The 15,219-nt window shown below is 47.7% G+C and overlaps 1 protein-coding gene and 1 long non-coding RNA gene across 8 annotated transcripts in view; one reads left to right on the forward strand and one right to left on the reverse strand.

Annotated features, from left to right (window-relative positions):
• Window positions 1–400: 400 nt before the first annotated feature.
• On the reverse strand, window positions 401–14,002 carry NR2F2 (nuclear receptor subfamily 2 group F member 2). 2 transcript variants are annotated; one of them, XM_009090028.4, is made up of 3 exons: window positions 13,592–14,002; window positions 5,252–5,779; window positions 401–2,068 (listed from the first exon to the last, which is right to left on the reverse strand). In XM_009090028.4, exons 1-3 carry the CDS (start codon window positions 13,632–13,634, stop codon window positions 1,794–1,796), a joined length of 846 nt encoding a protein of 281 aa, XP_009088276.1. In that variant the 5' UTR covers window positions 13,635–14,002; the 3' UTR covers window positions 401–1,793. The 2 variants fall into 2 exon arrangements, with proteins under 2 accessions (XP_009088276.1, XP_009088275.1); XM_009090027.4 differs by lacking the exon at window positions 13,592–14,002 and adding an exon at window positions 7,624–9,095.
• Window positions 12,337–15,219, forward strand: part of LOC103816090 (uncharacterized) — a 34,346-nt gene continuing 31,463 nt past the window's right edge. For all 6 annotated transcript variants that reach the window (XR_007778406.1, XR_007778408.1, XR_007778409.1 and 3 more), the window contains exon 1: window positions 12,337–12,941. This is a non-coding gene — a long non-coding RNA (uncharacterized LOC103816090). The remainder of the gene's footprint in view (window positions 12,942–15,219) is intronic.

Below are 15,219 nucleotides of genomic sequence, written 5' to 3' on the forward strand. Positions count from 1 at the left end.
TTTTTCGCCCCATTCTGATCATAAAATAGATACTGATCTCCAGATTTCTAATACTTTTTCACAACAATACCTTTCCTACGCAGGCACTTAAGTGTGACAAAAATAAGGGCCTTTTCTTTTTTTTTTTTTTCCAGAAAATCCATTTTTAATTAACAGGAGGATTAGATGAATGGGGGTTGATGGTTTACCATTTCAGCATAGTACTTCCTAAAACCAGAGATAAACCATGAACTTAAGTCCTCCACCCCCATCCCGGAATTAAACAGGTAAATACACTACAATACATCTGCTACAAACTTACTGTGACAAGTAAACAAATCAATCGCCTATGGACTTAAATGACTGCAAACTATAGAGAAGTAATGTGGTTTCTGAAAGACATTTATGACAGCCAAACAAGTTTCAGATATCAAATAATATTTTAATTTCTGAATACTTTCAATTTTCCTTGGAATATAACACACAAAGACTCGACCAAACAGTTCAGTTATTATAACTTTTACAGTATACAGAAATGTTGCACTTAAAAAAAAAAAAACCTTCAGTTTTTTTAAACACAAAACTGTAAACTCTAAGATACTGAATCAATCACGTTATCTATAAGTGCCAACAGTGTTATTTTGTCATGCTGATTTCAATGGTATTTTTTAAAAAGGGAAAATATCAACAATTATTATAATACAAAGGGCTTGCAAATATACAAACAGATAGAGGAGTTTAATAACAATTCATGATGAACTATGTGGAACCCAATTCAAATTACAAAAGTTCACTTTGCTTGTTTGCTTGGTTTTTTTTTTTTTTTTTTTTTCCTTTTAAATCAAAACCGTAGTGTGTCTTGGACACAAAATCCTTCTACCTATAATAAATCCCCACAGTTCATTTTCTGTCCGAAATATCAAAAAAACCTAGATTTGGGGGGAGTTATATGACACGTGTGGTTCATTCGGGTCTATATAATTATAGATCTCTCAGCTTCAAGCTAGATTTTGGGTCACCACCTTAAGTGCGCTTCCATCATTGTGTTGTTGAGGGTTTTTTTTTTTTCTCTTTTCCTTTCTTCCTATGATACTTTCGTGGACTCAGTTTTAATTCTTTCAGAACATATATTTTAAGGATACACAGTTTATTTTTTTTTTTTTAAAGAAGCCAAGGTTATATCAAAAATTATTATAGAACCACAGAATAAACTGGTTTGAAACCAGAAAAATACAAAAAAGAACAGCTATAGGTACATAGACACATAGGACAATTAATAATTTGGAAAAAAAAGACTTACTTTCTTCCGTTCTGCTAATTTTCTCCAAATTTCCTTTAAATGCACTTTAAGCGAGATTTTTTAAAAAGTTTACCCCAAAAAAAGAAAAAAAAAGAAGAAAAAAGAAAAAAAGAAAAAGCCCACCATCGTTTCTTTTCTTCTTCTTTCTTTTTTTCTTTCCCTCTTTTTTATTTTTTACAAAAAAAATGATAAGTAGCAAGTTTTTTTCTGAACAACACGGGAGTTTTTAATGCATTCTGTAAAAGTTCATTTGACAGTCTCTTTTTTTAATTCACAGTCCATTAATTTTTTCCTGTCTTCTCTTAGCAAACTTGTAACATCCTTTTACATCCTTTCTTAGCAGAAGGAAATTTAAGAAACAACCAGAACCCAAATGTCATTTGCTTTCCTTTCACTCTCATCTCCCTTCTCAATTTTGAATTTTTATTATTTTTTTAAAATTTTTTGTCTCGGTGTTTGTTTGTTTGTTTTTTTTTTCCTTTTTTTCTCTCTCTCTCTTTCTCTCTTGGATGTTTTATTGAATGGACATGTAAGGCCAGTTAAAACTGCTGCCAGACAGTAACATATCCCTGATTAGGGTTTCTATGGGGGTTTTACCTACCAAACGGACGAAAAACAATTGCTCTATGACAGAAGAGGAGACAGTGCGAAGGGAGGGGAGACGTAGTAATAGCTTCCCGAATCGTGTTGGCTGGTTGGGATACTGGCTCCTAACATACTCTTCCAAAGCACACTGTGACTTCTCCTGTAAACTTTCAACATGGGCTACATCAGAGAGACCACAGGCATCTAGAAGAAAGTGTATTAAAAAAAAAAAAAAAAAAAAAAAAGAAAGAAAAGGAAAAAAAATAAAAGAAAGCAATCATCAGATTAAAAAGGTTTTGGTGGTTTGTGTTTTTTTTAATTTTTAATTTGATTTTTTTTTTTTTTAATGTCTAGGTTTAAGAGTCGATCGTGCGCCATCACCTCGCCCCCCAGAGTTTAAGTGGGTTTGACCAAAAGGGACAATCTCCCTGTGCAAGTGTGTGTGTCTGCATTTCTCTCTCTTCTAGAGGGTCTCCTTTAGGACTCAGCACAGCTCCTAGGGTCGAGATTTCTAATGGCATGACAGACCTGAGGGGTGGCAAGGAGGTGCTGGCCAAGCCCAATTGCATATCTCTGTGGTTTTTGGGGGAAAGGCTGGGGGGGCGGGGAAGGCTTGAGTCAAAAAGGGGGAAAGGGAGCCACTATTTCTCCACACCCCCCCTTCTTGGAAAATAATTGGGGGGAGCCTAACCCTGTGATGAGAAGGACTACTACTCACAGTGATAGAAATCATAATAATAATAAAAAACTGGCCCAGCCAAAGATAATGGCGCCCCGGATCCAGCAACAGATTCTCCCCCAAAGAAGACAACGCGTTTTTCTTCAGTCTTTGAAACTGATTTAAGTGGCCCTTTAAAACTGATCTTGTCAGTTTAGCCTATTCAGAGGCAGCCATGCAAACTGTGATCTCTCTGTTCATTTGAGCTGTTTCTTTTCCCCCCTCTTTTCTTTTCTCTTTCTTTCTTCCCCCCCCTCCACTCCCCCCTCTTTTTTTTTTTTTCCTCTTCTTCTTCTTTTTAAACCTAAAGGCCCTTACAAGAAGAAAACTCCCTGATAGGGTCTGGACATTTTTTTTTCTTTTTTTTTTCTTTTTTTTTCTTTTTTTTTTTCCCTGATACGCTAAAATACAATAAGTTCCCTTTAAATCAGAGACGTCTGTGCTGAAAGAGCACAGGTTGTGACCTGACCTCCCTGTGGCTTTCCTAGGCACAGGGCTAACACATGCATATTCTGCGAGTCATTAGAACCCAGATTTTTCCCCCCTCCCTCTTAAAAGAGGCTGCAGCAAACATTATATGCATCTATGTGTGTCTGCTTTACATCAGGGAGGGTTATTGGGGTGCTGCAGAAGCTGCAAGCATCACCCTATATTTTTTTGCATGCGGCTGTCTTCCCCAGAATCAGATAACAAGAAACGTTTATCTAGTTGGGAGGCAATTTACACGCCAGGCCTCCCATTTTGAAAATAGTCATAAATTAAACAGTTACGACAGGATCGGACGATTGTTTTCTCAGAAGGCTAAAAAAAAAAAAAAAAAAAGTAAAAAAAAAAAAAAAAAAAGTGATTTGGGAGAAAAGGCAGGATTGGAAATAAACTCCTTGGTGTGGGTGTGAGCTGGGCAGGGGCTGGGGAGGGATGTGAGCGTGTGTGGGATCCTCGCTGAGCGGCTGAGCGAGGGAGAGGAAAATGCATCCTAGAAAAACGATAGAAAAATAAAATAAGCACCCCACGGACACCCCTTCCCACTCGGGATCCCTGTCTCCCTGTGGCTAGATGCGCCCTGCTCATTGATCACCTCAGGATTTAGCACCAGTAATTGGGGGGGGGAGGAAAAAAAAGGAGAAGTTTTTTATGTGTAAAGCAATAATATATAAAAGGAAGTTTAGGTCACGACCCAGAACCTGGACAAAGTCCAGAAAATGACTTCGTTCCCCAGACCCCCTTTAACACAACAAGGAACGGATTGTGAGCCCTTCTTTTCCCACATAAACTACATTTTTTTCCTGTTTCCTGATATCAGGCTTTAAAAAACTCTGATGAGTAATTATTTTGCAGGTCCTGCTTCCATTCATATGTTTATCGCGTGGCCACTTTCCCAAGCGTCCGAATGAGTTACAGGCAAAATATATGTATTTTTAAATTTAATCCCCAAACTTCCAGGGCTCCAGCACACTGAGTTGCCAGTGCAGCCTCAAAGTTAGTGATCTGAGATAACGTATTGCACAAATTAGCCAGCAGATTTTTTTTTTCCCCTCAGAAGGAAAAAAAAAAAAAATTTAGCCTCCAGAGTTAATATCAGGATTATTACTCACCCAGGTTAAACTCTAGTGCAAGCTAATTAGATTTCACAACGCACTCAATTATTGCTTTATAACTCATGCACTATTTCTAGGCAGCAAAAGTTGACACATATTTCCCCCCCCCTCCCCTCTTTGATTATCTAAGAAACACCTCGAGGTCTTTTCCTCGGGAGAGTCATGCTTGTGCCACCCCGGAATTACACTGCAGAGCGGCAGCTTCAGCCTCCTCTTACTTTTCCATACTATCCCTGTCTACTTATGGTAATGATCTTTTCGCACCCGCTACTCGCTTTGGACTATGCAGTTCCTGCTGGGTACAAATGCAAACTTTTCCCCTTAGCTTAAATGACACAGAACTGCTCACTGCCACATTCTGTTTAAATCAGAGACAGCTCTTTGCAAAGTTGATTTATTTTATTTTATGGGATGGCAGGGAACATATTTTAAACTCAGATTTGCGCGTTTAACTTTTTTTTTTTTTTTTAATTCAGTTTTTAATCCTGCAGGGCTTTTTTCCCTTCCTGGCTGCCCATAAAATGATCCTCTTTTTAAAGTGGTTTCACTGATAGGACGACTTGTATTTAACAACATCAAACAGATTTTGCTGCTGTTCGGATGCGTGTCATTAAATGCAACAACCCAGAGCTATACTGTTAAATAAAATATTATTTTCAATGGGAAGAGCGCAGTCTCTCGTGGCGAATGGGTGCCTCTTCCCGGGCCCCTTCTCTCCCAGTCCCCAGCATTATTCAGCTAGGGTTGGGGTGTATTTTGGCTGTCTGCTTTTTTCTTAAAAAAAAATAAATAAATGGGCTGTGTGCATTTTATTTCTAGTTTATTATTTTTTTCTGATTTGCGCTCCCTAGAAGATGGGATGCTCGGATCCAAGGCCCTGCAGGGGAGAGCACAGGGCACCGCTTCCTAAAAGGAAAAGAGACCGCGCTGGTTCTCGGGGGGCAGGGAGCGGGCATGGGGTGCAGGCAATAACACTTTGCAAGAGCAAACACTTCTCAAGGGGGGCCCGGGGAAGGAGAGAAAAAAAGAAAAAAAAAAAAAAAAAAAAAGGAGCAAAGAAATGCCGCCTACCTGAGGTGAAGAGGACTATGGCCTTTAAACAGCTATATTCTGCAGAGTCGACATGCAATGCTTTCAGTTTTTCTACTTGCTCTTGGAAGATTCGTATGTGGTCCATAAAGGCGACCACTCGGTCAGCAGACATTGGCGAAGCGTGGAGGCCAGCAGCTGCCAGGAGAGGAGCTACGTGGAGGGGCATGGAGCACTGGGCAGCGTTGAGGACAAATAACTCGCTCCAGGTCAGCCTCAGGAGGGCCACCTGGTCTGTGATCTGGAGGTCTGGGAAGAAGGGGATATTCCTGGCCCACTCCACCGCGCTGAAGAGCATCCTAGCTGCCAGTTCACAAATGTTCTCGATGCCCATGATGTTGTTGGGTTGCATGCACTGACTGCCAAAGCGGGAGGTGGGGTAGGGCTCTGCTCTCAGAAGAAGGGAGATATATCCGGATAGGTAGGAATGGCAGTTGAGAGGGTCCCCATTTGTCAAGGCGAACTGACCATGAGTTGGCTGTGTGGGTGGCATTCTGCCCCTCTGGACCGCTGCAGTAAATAAAGAAGAAACTACAGCTATTAATATCTGAATTGCGACCATCGGTTCAAATACAGCCTGCTTTGTGTGCTTGTGCGTGCCTGTGTGACCCCGCACCCGGCCAGCTTCGGGGGGAACGTGCATTTTCCCAGCCAGAGTTCAGCCCCGGCCCCGCTCTAAGGCTCCGCAGTTCTCGGGTCAAGTCAAGCAACAACAAAAGCTGAGGGACGCTGTGGGCTCGGCCAGGGCTGCTGTGGGAGCCCAGCTCCTCACTTCCCAAAACACACCACAGTCCGGTTATTCCCCCCTCCCCTCCACCGCCACCCCCTCCTTCAAGAGATGCAGGATACGTCTTTGTGTGTTTTTTCTCCGTTACACCTAAACCAGCTCATTGATTTGAGGCTGGGGGAGCGGGATGGGGAGGGAGGAGGGGAGAAGGAAGAAACACTTCAGTTCGAAATCCCCGGCTCTGGTCCCACACGCGTTTCTCGCCCACTGAATACATTGTTGCTGCTGGTATTATACATCCCCCCCTCTCGTAAAAAATACCAAAGGAGGCGAAATCACCCCACGACATCCCCGGCAAGTCCCCTGGTGAGGCTGAGGGCATTATCCAAAGGCACCTTCCCCCGCTGCCCATGGAAAGTGGGCCTTTCATTTTGTTAATAAATTTACACGGTGACAGCGAGAGAAAAAGGAGAGAGAAAAAGGGCTCAGAGGCTGAGAGACGACAAGAAGGGAGAACGCCTAAAAATGTGCTTGATTTATATTTGTTATCGCCTGTATTCCAAGGTTAGTTACTCTTGCAGAAACACAAAGAGAGGAGCCCGGCGAGTCCCAAGCCCCCTCACCCTTAACCTACATAGCAGCGTCCAGACACAGAGCACGCACTGGAAAACTGCAGGCTCACATTTCCCGTCTAATTTTATATCACAAAGACTCCACTTGCAGAGATCCGAGCACCCCACACTTACTTCTGGACTGCTCCTTACACCCCCCACCCCATCCCTTCTACCCCTTCCTGCCTCTCCCGGAGGAACAAGAAAATGAGGAAGAAGAGAAAAGTGAGGTAATAACAACCAGGAAAGGCAGGCACACGGCAGTGTGTATATACACACACACACACACACACACACACACACACACACATACACGCGTGGAGATGTGTGTGTGCGCATATATATATTTTTAAAGGAGGAAAAATCCGGCTGGGAATCCACAGTGGAGTGCTGTAGAGCCTCGGTAGGGTGAGTCCCATTGTAATAGTAATTTGAACCGCCTGTGTAAAATTGCAATCTAAGGCAGGGTGCTGGAGGATATATATATATGTGTGTGTGTATGTGTATGCGTGTGTGTGCATCTCGGGAGGCTCCGTGTGTGTGTGTACACACACGCACAGACACACACACACACAGGGCTGCTCGGGGGACAGGGGCTAAGGCTGAGCATGCAGGAGGAAACACGAAGGAAAAGTAACCACACGTCAGAATCATCATCTCGCTCCTAAGCAGCGTGAAACTAAAAATCCACTTTCAATAAACCTCCATCAGCAAAATCAAAACAAACACAAATCAATTACGAGTGCAGGAGAAAGCATGCGAGAGCCCCTGCCTCCCTGCCCACCCTCCCCAACACCGCTTTCTTTCATTACGAGAAAGTTTCTGGCTGGTTTATTCGAGGGGGGTGGGTGGGGGGGAGGAAAGGTTCTGGTTGGGTTTGGGGTTTGGAGAGGAAGGTTAAAAATGCTAAGAGCAATTATATATATTATTTAAAAAAAATAAAAAAAGGAAAACCAAACAAACCCCAAAACGCAGCGAGTGAAAAAAAAATTGCAAAACAAATGAAATCCCAATACCTTCCCGTCTCATGCCAACTTTGAGGCATTTTTTGAGGCGGCAGTACTGACACTGATTGCGGTGGTGCTGGTCAATGGGACAGTTCCTGTTGGCACGACAAGTGTAGCTGAGATTCCTCCTTACACTCCGCTTGAAGAAACTCTTGCAACCCTCGCAGGTAAACTGGCCATAATGTTTGCCACTAGACTTGTCCCCACAAACCACACATTCAATGTGCTGCTGCTGCTGCTGCTTGTCTCCTTGGTTCTGCTGGCTCGGCGGGTTGGTCTGGGCTGGCGTACTGGGAGGGCCCCCGGGCCCCGGGGTCTGTGGGGTGTGCGGGGCCCCGGCCGGGGGTCCCTGCACCGGCGGGGCTTGCGAAGGCTGCGTTCCCTGAGCTCCGGGCACATCGTCCTGGGGGTCTCGCCACGCACCGACTACCATTGCCATATCTATTGGACACCGTTGCCAAACTTCCTGTTCCCCCTTTATTTTCAAAGTTTGTTTGCTTTGCTTTTCAGATCAGCTTTACAGCAGTCTTTTTATTTTTTTGTCCTCCCCTCTCTCTCTCTCTCTCTTTCTTTTCCTCTCTCTCTTTTGTTGTTTTGCCTTTTTTTTTTTTTTTTTTTTTCAGGAGGGTCGGGGTGGGGGGGCATCTCCCGGTACCGGCGAAGGTGCAGAAGCACGGGGCGATGGAGGTGTGTGTGCGGGGGGGCGAGGTGCGAGTCGATTGTCTGGGCTCCAGGAGAGCAAAGTAAAGGGGTGGTGGGGGTGGGGGAGAGAGGGGGAGAGAGAGAGAGAGAGAGAGAGGAGAAAAAAAAAAAATCTCTTCAAAGATCTCCCTCTCTCTCTCTTAGAGCTGATCTGCAGCAGAGTAGTTGAAGGAGGAGAGGCGGGTGTCTGGGGGCCAGGTCCAGGGAAGCTCGCAGTCAGCCATTCAGGAAAGCCATCAAAATAAGAATGAATAAAAGGTTAAAGATTACACACACAGCGGAAAAAAACACGCACAGCGGAGGAGACTCTTCTCGGCGCGGAGAGCGGTCGGTCTCGCCGTAGTTTTTGGAAGTCCAGCTTGCAGCAGCAACATCAACTGCGATCGCTTTGTTTTTGTGGGCTTTTTTTTTTCCTCCTCCTCCTCTTTCCTCCTCTCTCTCTGCTCTGTCTCTCCTCCCTCCTTCGCTCGCTTTAATTCTTCCTCTCCGCCGCTCCGCCCGGCCGCTGCGCTCTTGCTCTCTCTCGCTCCCTCTTTTGGGCTCGGGGGTGTGGGGGGGCTGTTGGCTTTTTTTTTTCCCTCCTCCTCCTCCTCGCTCTCTTTTTTTTTTTTTTGTTTTATAAAAGAATTCTTATTATCGTTACGATTACGATTATTATGAATTATTATTATGATTGTTTATTTGTTCCTCCTCCTCTCCGGCGCCGCCGCTCTGCTCCGCTCTGCCCCGTTCCGCCGGTTCGCCGCTCCCGCCGCGCCGCGTCCCCGCCGCTGCTCCCGCTCCCGCCGCCGCTCGGGTGCCGCTGCCGCCGCTCCCGCCGCCGCCGCTCCCGCCGCCGCTGCCGCCGCCGCCGCGCTGCCTTATGCTGCTTCTGCCGCCTCGCAAGTGGGCTCTCGCCTCCGCGCCGCCGGTGCTCACGGCGCGGGCAGGGGGAGGGGGGCCGCGGGGCGGGGGGGAGGGAAGGAGTCAACTCGCCAGCGCAGCAGCGCCCAGCCAGCCAGGATGATAAAAGAGGGGAGCGGGAGGAGGAGGAGGAGGAGGAGGAGGAGGAGAGGAGGAGGAGGAGGAGGAGGAGGAGGGAGAGGGAGAGAGAGAGAGAGGGAGAGAGAGAGAGAGAGAGAGGGAAGGATCATAACCCAGCGCGCAGCATCGCTCCTCAGCCGGGGAGGGAGGGAGGGAGGAGGGGAAAAAAATCACCACGGGGAGAGCGCGCCAGCGCTCCCCCCCCCCCGCCCCAAAATAAAAAGAAGCAGGGGCTCCCCCCCGCTCCCCTCCCCTGGCGGCGGCGGGGAGGGGCGGCGCGGGGCGGGGCGGGCGGGCGGTGCGGGCGGCGTGTGGGCCGAGGAGCGGCGAGCGCGCTCCCCGCCGGCCGCTCGCCCCGCTGGCGGGAGAGTGAACTTTGACACGGCTGCTGCAACTCAGCGCGCGTCGCCATGGCGACCGCGCGCCTTATAAGGCAACCGGGCCGGCGCCTGAGTGGCCAGGAGCGCGCGCCCCGCCCCCCGGCCCTCATTGGGCCGCGCCGCCCTTGCGCGGCCCGCCATGGCCGCCGCCGCCGCCCGCGCGGTCCTAGCGCCGCCCGCCGCCCCGCGCCCGCCGCCCCGCGCCCTCACGCCCCGCCGGGGCCAGGGGTTAGGGCGAGCCCGGCGTGCGGAGCGCGGCGCCGCCGCCGCCTCACCTGGGGCTGCCCGCCGGGGCACGGCCTCGGGGGTCGGAGGGGGCGGCCGGGTGCAAAGCGGAAAGCAGGCGCTAAACCGAGGTAAAACTCCACGGAATAAAGTAAAGCCGAGCCCCGGCGCTGCCGCCGCTGCTGCGGGGAAGGGGCGGCCGCGGGTTGTCCGAAAGCGCTCGGGGAGCGCAGTGCGGGCTGCCGCCCGCCGGGGGTCCTACAGCGGAGCCCCCCCGGCCCCGCTCCGGGCACCTGCACTCGCCGCGGCCGCCCCGTGTCCCGCCGCCCGCCCGAGCCATGCCCCGGCCGCCCGCGGAGCCGCGCCGAGCCCGGCCGGGCTGCGCTGAGCCGCGCCGAGCGGAGCGCGCCGAGCCCGGCGCTCCGGGAGCGGCCGCTCGCACAGCCCGGCTCCGGCGGGGCTCGGGGGCTCCGCCGCTCCGCCCGAGCGCTCCTGGTTCCCGCTCGCCCCGAAGCGAGGGGACCGCGGCTCCGCTGCAGACAGCTCCGAAGCCCGGCACGGCGCTCCGCCGAGCGTGACAGCCGTGCCTTTCGCACGGCATCGCCACGGCGTGGCTCGCCTCGACCCCTTTAACTTTATTTCGGGGTTTTGCGGGTTCGGGGGTCTCATGACCGTCCGTACCCCGACACTGTAACGCGACCTCCGTTCTGTACCACGAGCAGGTAACAGAGCTAAGCACGGGGACGTGTTTATTTCTCGCTGAATGGAGCTACCGGCCAGCGGAGCGGGGACTCGAGTCCGTCTCCTGGTGAAAATGGCCAAAAGACACTCGAACAAGCGAAGGGACGGAGAGATAAAATAGAAAACATGTTAACATAGACAGATAAATGCCCGGCCGGACCATTCCTCCTCTGCGAACACACGCGTCTGTGAGCGCTCACATCCCAGCCGGTCACCAAGCACGGCCGCGGGGACACAGACCTGGGCACAACTCTGTAAGGGATTAATTGCCCCTCACCTCCTCACACACACTGTTTCATGTTGCCACATGCCCACACACTTCTGCCGCAGAAATAATATATGTGGCTAAAGCCGCAGGTGCGGGGATGGTTGGAAAGTTGTAAAAAGCACCTCGACTTGAGAGTGTCCTGCCGGGAAACCTGGTGTGTTCAGAACCCCACGGGCGAAGAGGTTTTTGCTACTCAATTTCAAAGACAAGGCTGCAGCTTTCCCATTGATCCTCACGGAGCAAAAAATAACCTTTACCCGAAACAGTGGCCAGGAGGGACTGGGAAGACAGAAAGTGGGGAAGGAATCTTTCCTGGTTAAAATGTGGGGAACTGCCTTATGATTTCCAAACAAGCCAGAGTTGAGGAGGTGACCTTTCGGGGAGGGTAGGAGAAGGTGGGGGTTCAAAATGCAGAATAGCCACAGATTGTTGCTGATGTTGGATTTCCTGAGGAAAAAAATAAAAGCCAAAACCCAGACCACAACCCAACACCAACCTTTCCTGTCTCGAATCTGACAAAGTAAACAGGATTAATTCACCATATGAAAAAACATAAACGCCGTCCTAACAAATGCAGAAATCAGAAGAGAAAGCGGTTTTAACAGGACGCGCAATATTAATAGTTTGAACGTATGATCGTAAAAATGAAAAACCATTGATATACGCTTAAAAGCCACCGTATACGCTGATTGCTCAAGCATTAATGAAGAATGCCCCAGATTAACTATTTGCTCTTCGAGAGATGCAGCGATATAACTATCTATTAGCACCATTAGATGCTATGCTATTTATTTGAAAACACCCCTGCGAGTGGGTTGAGACAGAAGAGATGAATGTAAAAATGAACTGCAGCTAATTTCGCTAAATAATCCTAGAAACATGAGCGCTTCGCAAGGAAGGGGGAGATTCTCCACTGTCCTTCTCCGAGGCTAATGACAATAGAAATGCTCTGGTTTAAAAGTGAGACCGTGTTGGTTTTCCAAATAAACAAACGCATCCCTCCTGCCATTTTACTGCAGATGTAAATTTATTTTAATGAGAGGGAGTGGAAGGATTTATTTTGCTAAAATTGAGTTGGGTATAGAGCCGGTGTAAATCTTTAGGTTTCAAAAAGAGAGGAGGAAGAAGGGGGAAGCTGCTTTCCTGGCAGAAAGCTGCCTAACAGTCCTCTAATTCTTTCTAGATTAAATCGCAATATGAATACAGCATCGAACAAATACCGAGTTTCGCTCTGAACTCAGTGGAAAGCAGTTACGTCTAACAGAATTCAATGAATTCCTCTTCTCCCTCAATGTAGTATGTGTGTGTTTTTCTCTTCCACCACACTGAAGTTCCATGAATAGGGAAAGTGGCTCCTATTGTGTGCCTCTGAACTTCCAAGTCAATGCAATTTTTAACCACTGGCTTGTGGTACTTTGAAAATCACCAGGGGCTGTCAGAGTTGGGTCCTCTGAAAAATTTACAGTGCTAAATCAGAGCATATGCTGTGAGAGAGGAAAAAAAATTGCTTAAGATTGGAGCAAGTACAGTATCTGGCTGCCCCCTAGTGTAAGTCTCTTATCTGCCTAAAATTCAACTTTAAAAGAAAAGGATCTCTTAAAGGGAAACGACTTTTGGCTCACGTATGCATACGAGAATGAAACTTCTGTACATTTTAATCTGATTAATTCCTAAGGATTTAAAATTAATTGGCTTGGGCACTCCTAGACCGGACTATAAGATTTCTGCATCAGGGTTTCTGCGAGAGCTGTGCCGAATAGGTATTTTTAAGGGATAGTGGTAAGGGATTGGGGGGGGGGGGAGAGAGAGATCCTGTTTTGTGATTTTTTTTTTTAAGCGAGGATCCGAGCCTCGCTTGCTGTTCTCAGAGCAAAACACTTCTGCTGCTTAAAGTCAGATCTACGTCTTTTGCAATAATACTTAAAAAAAAAAAAGGATAAATAATTGCCTTAAAGCCTCAGCCGAACTGCCAACCACACCTTCGGATGGTGAGTATATTCCAGCTTCTTTCCATTGTACTTGCTTAGCCAGGGAAGCGACCGGAGGGGGAGAGGGGATCTCGGCGCTCTACCTTCACCACCGACCTTTTTTTTTTTTTTTTTTTTTTTTCTTTTTTTCTTCCCCCCACCCCAAATAAACGCTGCCAGCTTCACACAGCGACGCGATCGCGGGCAGTTTAATACCTATCACTTAAGTTAAGAGCCTCGTCCTGCCCTCCCACCCTCCGGAGCAGGTCGGTCCGCGCTCCGCCCGAGCAGCCCCGGCGCCGGGCAGGGGCGGCAGCGCCCGGGCGCTGCTCCCGGGGAAATGACTCGGAGGCGCTTTGCCTCGGACCTGGAAACCGGCTCCGCTCCTTGGGTTTGTTCGCTTGTTTGTTTGTTTGCTGCTTTGCTTTATTTAGCTAAAGGACGTGCTAACTGATGGTGCTGCAATTACACATACTTGGGTCTGCCCCCCTCCCCTCTTCCCCTCCTTAGAGCAACCCACGTAACCTTAGAAACGATCGTTTAAGACGCACGTTAGCTAACATTTGCTTTTTTGGATTTTTTGTTTTCCTTAAAAGAGAAACACAAGAATCACAACACATTGCCCGAAAAAAGTGTCAAAGAAGAAGAAAAAAAACTATAAGTAAACATACCAAAACCATATTTGCCTTGTTCAAGGTCCCAAATCGCTTGCATCTTCCTTTTTCTACCTCTCCTTTAGTTTGGCAGGTGAAACAAACAAATAAAAAAAAAAATCAGACCGCTGTTTGCCCCCCAGAAAGATGTGCGTTGGGTAATTAAAGAGAAGTCTCCTTCTTGGTGTTTATCTAAGCGATTGTGCAAACTGATTAAAAAAAAAAAAAAAGAGAGAGAGAAAAAAAAAAGTAAAGTTACAGCCTTCAGGGGGGGAAAAAAAGGAAGCAAGGTGAAGGGAATAGATTTCCCACAACCTAAAGGGAAGTGCTTTCGATGTATTATTAGCGATCAGCCTTGGGAGAGAGAGGAAAAAAAAAAACACCCTGAACACACTCTAACTTTACACAGACAAGATTTCAGGGGGGGCTTTGTACACAGCTGCTTAGGAATGTGCGCCTTGCCTTTAAGAAAAAATCCCCAAGCCCAAGGTAGGAGATGTCTTTGAGTGATCCTTGTCTCATTTCATTCCTTAGAAGGAAGAGCGTCTCGCTACACCTTGTTTGGAGCTGGAAAGGCGAGACTTAAAAAAAAAAAAAAAAAAAAAAAAAAGAAAAAAAAAAGGGGAAAAATATTCACAACCCACCCTTCCAATTGGGGAGAAAAAAAAATAAGAGAGGGAAATCTCCTAAGTTAATGACTGTGGGGGTAGGATGGATGCGATGGATTTCAGCCCCCCCCTCCCCCCCTTTCCCACCTCCCCCCTCCCCGGCAGGAAAAAAAAAAAAACGAAAAGGGAAAAAAAAGCCAACCGCAAACAACTACAGGCTGGACTATCAACACATGCACCGAAGGGGAAAAAATATATAGTGTCCTGTGTAGGGTCGGCAGGGAACGCAAGCACACGCTAAAGCAAGTTGGGAAAGAATCCGAGCTAATCAGCAATCTCTTTCTCTCTCTCTCCTTCTCTCCCTCTCCCCCTCTCTCTCTCTCTCTCACTGCCCCTGAGATCCCAGCTCGAAAGAGGTACTCCACATTTTTTCATTACCAAAAATCCGTTGCAATAATCATTTGTTGCTAATTGAAACCCTTGGAGACATTTTTCCCCACCCCCTTCACAAACATGGCAACTTTTAGTCATGGGAAGCACGTTTAGTTTTATTTTATTTAAATTAAAAAAAAATACGGTTAGGAAAAGGCTGAATCTTTCACCCACGAGAAATATCAGCGAGTCAGCCCCCTTCCTAGGGATGGGAGGGGGGAGTGGGGGGAACGGGACCCCGGTACAGTGAGGGCTTGGGAAAATTTGGAATACATTATACCGCCTTTGGCAGGAGAATACTCTCCAACTAATGGATTCCTGCTCCTTTTTGTGTGTGTGTGTGTATCAGTGTGGGGGGTTTCTGGAAAGAGGGGTGGTGGTCGTGGTGGTGGGGAGCCGAGCTTTTATTTTAAGAAACTGTTAGGGTAGGGAGTGTGTCATACTTGACAAATGGAACAAACGCTCTTCCATTTCTTGCTTGTCCTTGCCTTAAAACAGGAATTAAGTTAACCACAGTGCTGCATGTTAATTGCATGTTTACTGGGCTAATGAAAATTACAAAAGGGTTTTGCCACCTCGATCGGTGATGAAAAAGTATGAAGGCGA

The sequence above is a fragment of the Serinus canaria genome, chromosome 10 (genome assembly GCF_022539315.1).
Source record: "Serinus canaria isolate serCan28SL12 chromosome 10, serCan2020, whole genome shotgun sequence".
Classification (NCBI taxonomy): Eukaryota; Metazoa; Chordata; class Aves; order Passeriformes; family Fringillidae; genus Serinus; species Serinus canaria.

What these genes read in the sequence shown, in the direction of transcription:
- NR2F2 (XM_009090027.4), bottom strand. Translation starts at nt 8,053, where the DNA reads ATGGCAATGGTAGTCGGTGCGTGGCGAGACCCCCAGGACGATGTGCCC. An exon ending in AGTTGGCATGAGACGGGAAG is followed by an intron (nt 5,780 to 7,623) that starts GTATTGGGATTT and finishes TATTTACTGCAG; the next exon opens with CGGTCCAGAGGGGCAGAATG. An exon ending in CATAGTCCTCTTCACCTCAG is followed by an intron (nt 2,069 to 5,251) that starts GTAGGCGGCATT and finishes ACTTTCTTCTAG; the next exon opens with ATGCCTGTGGTCTCTCTGAT.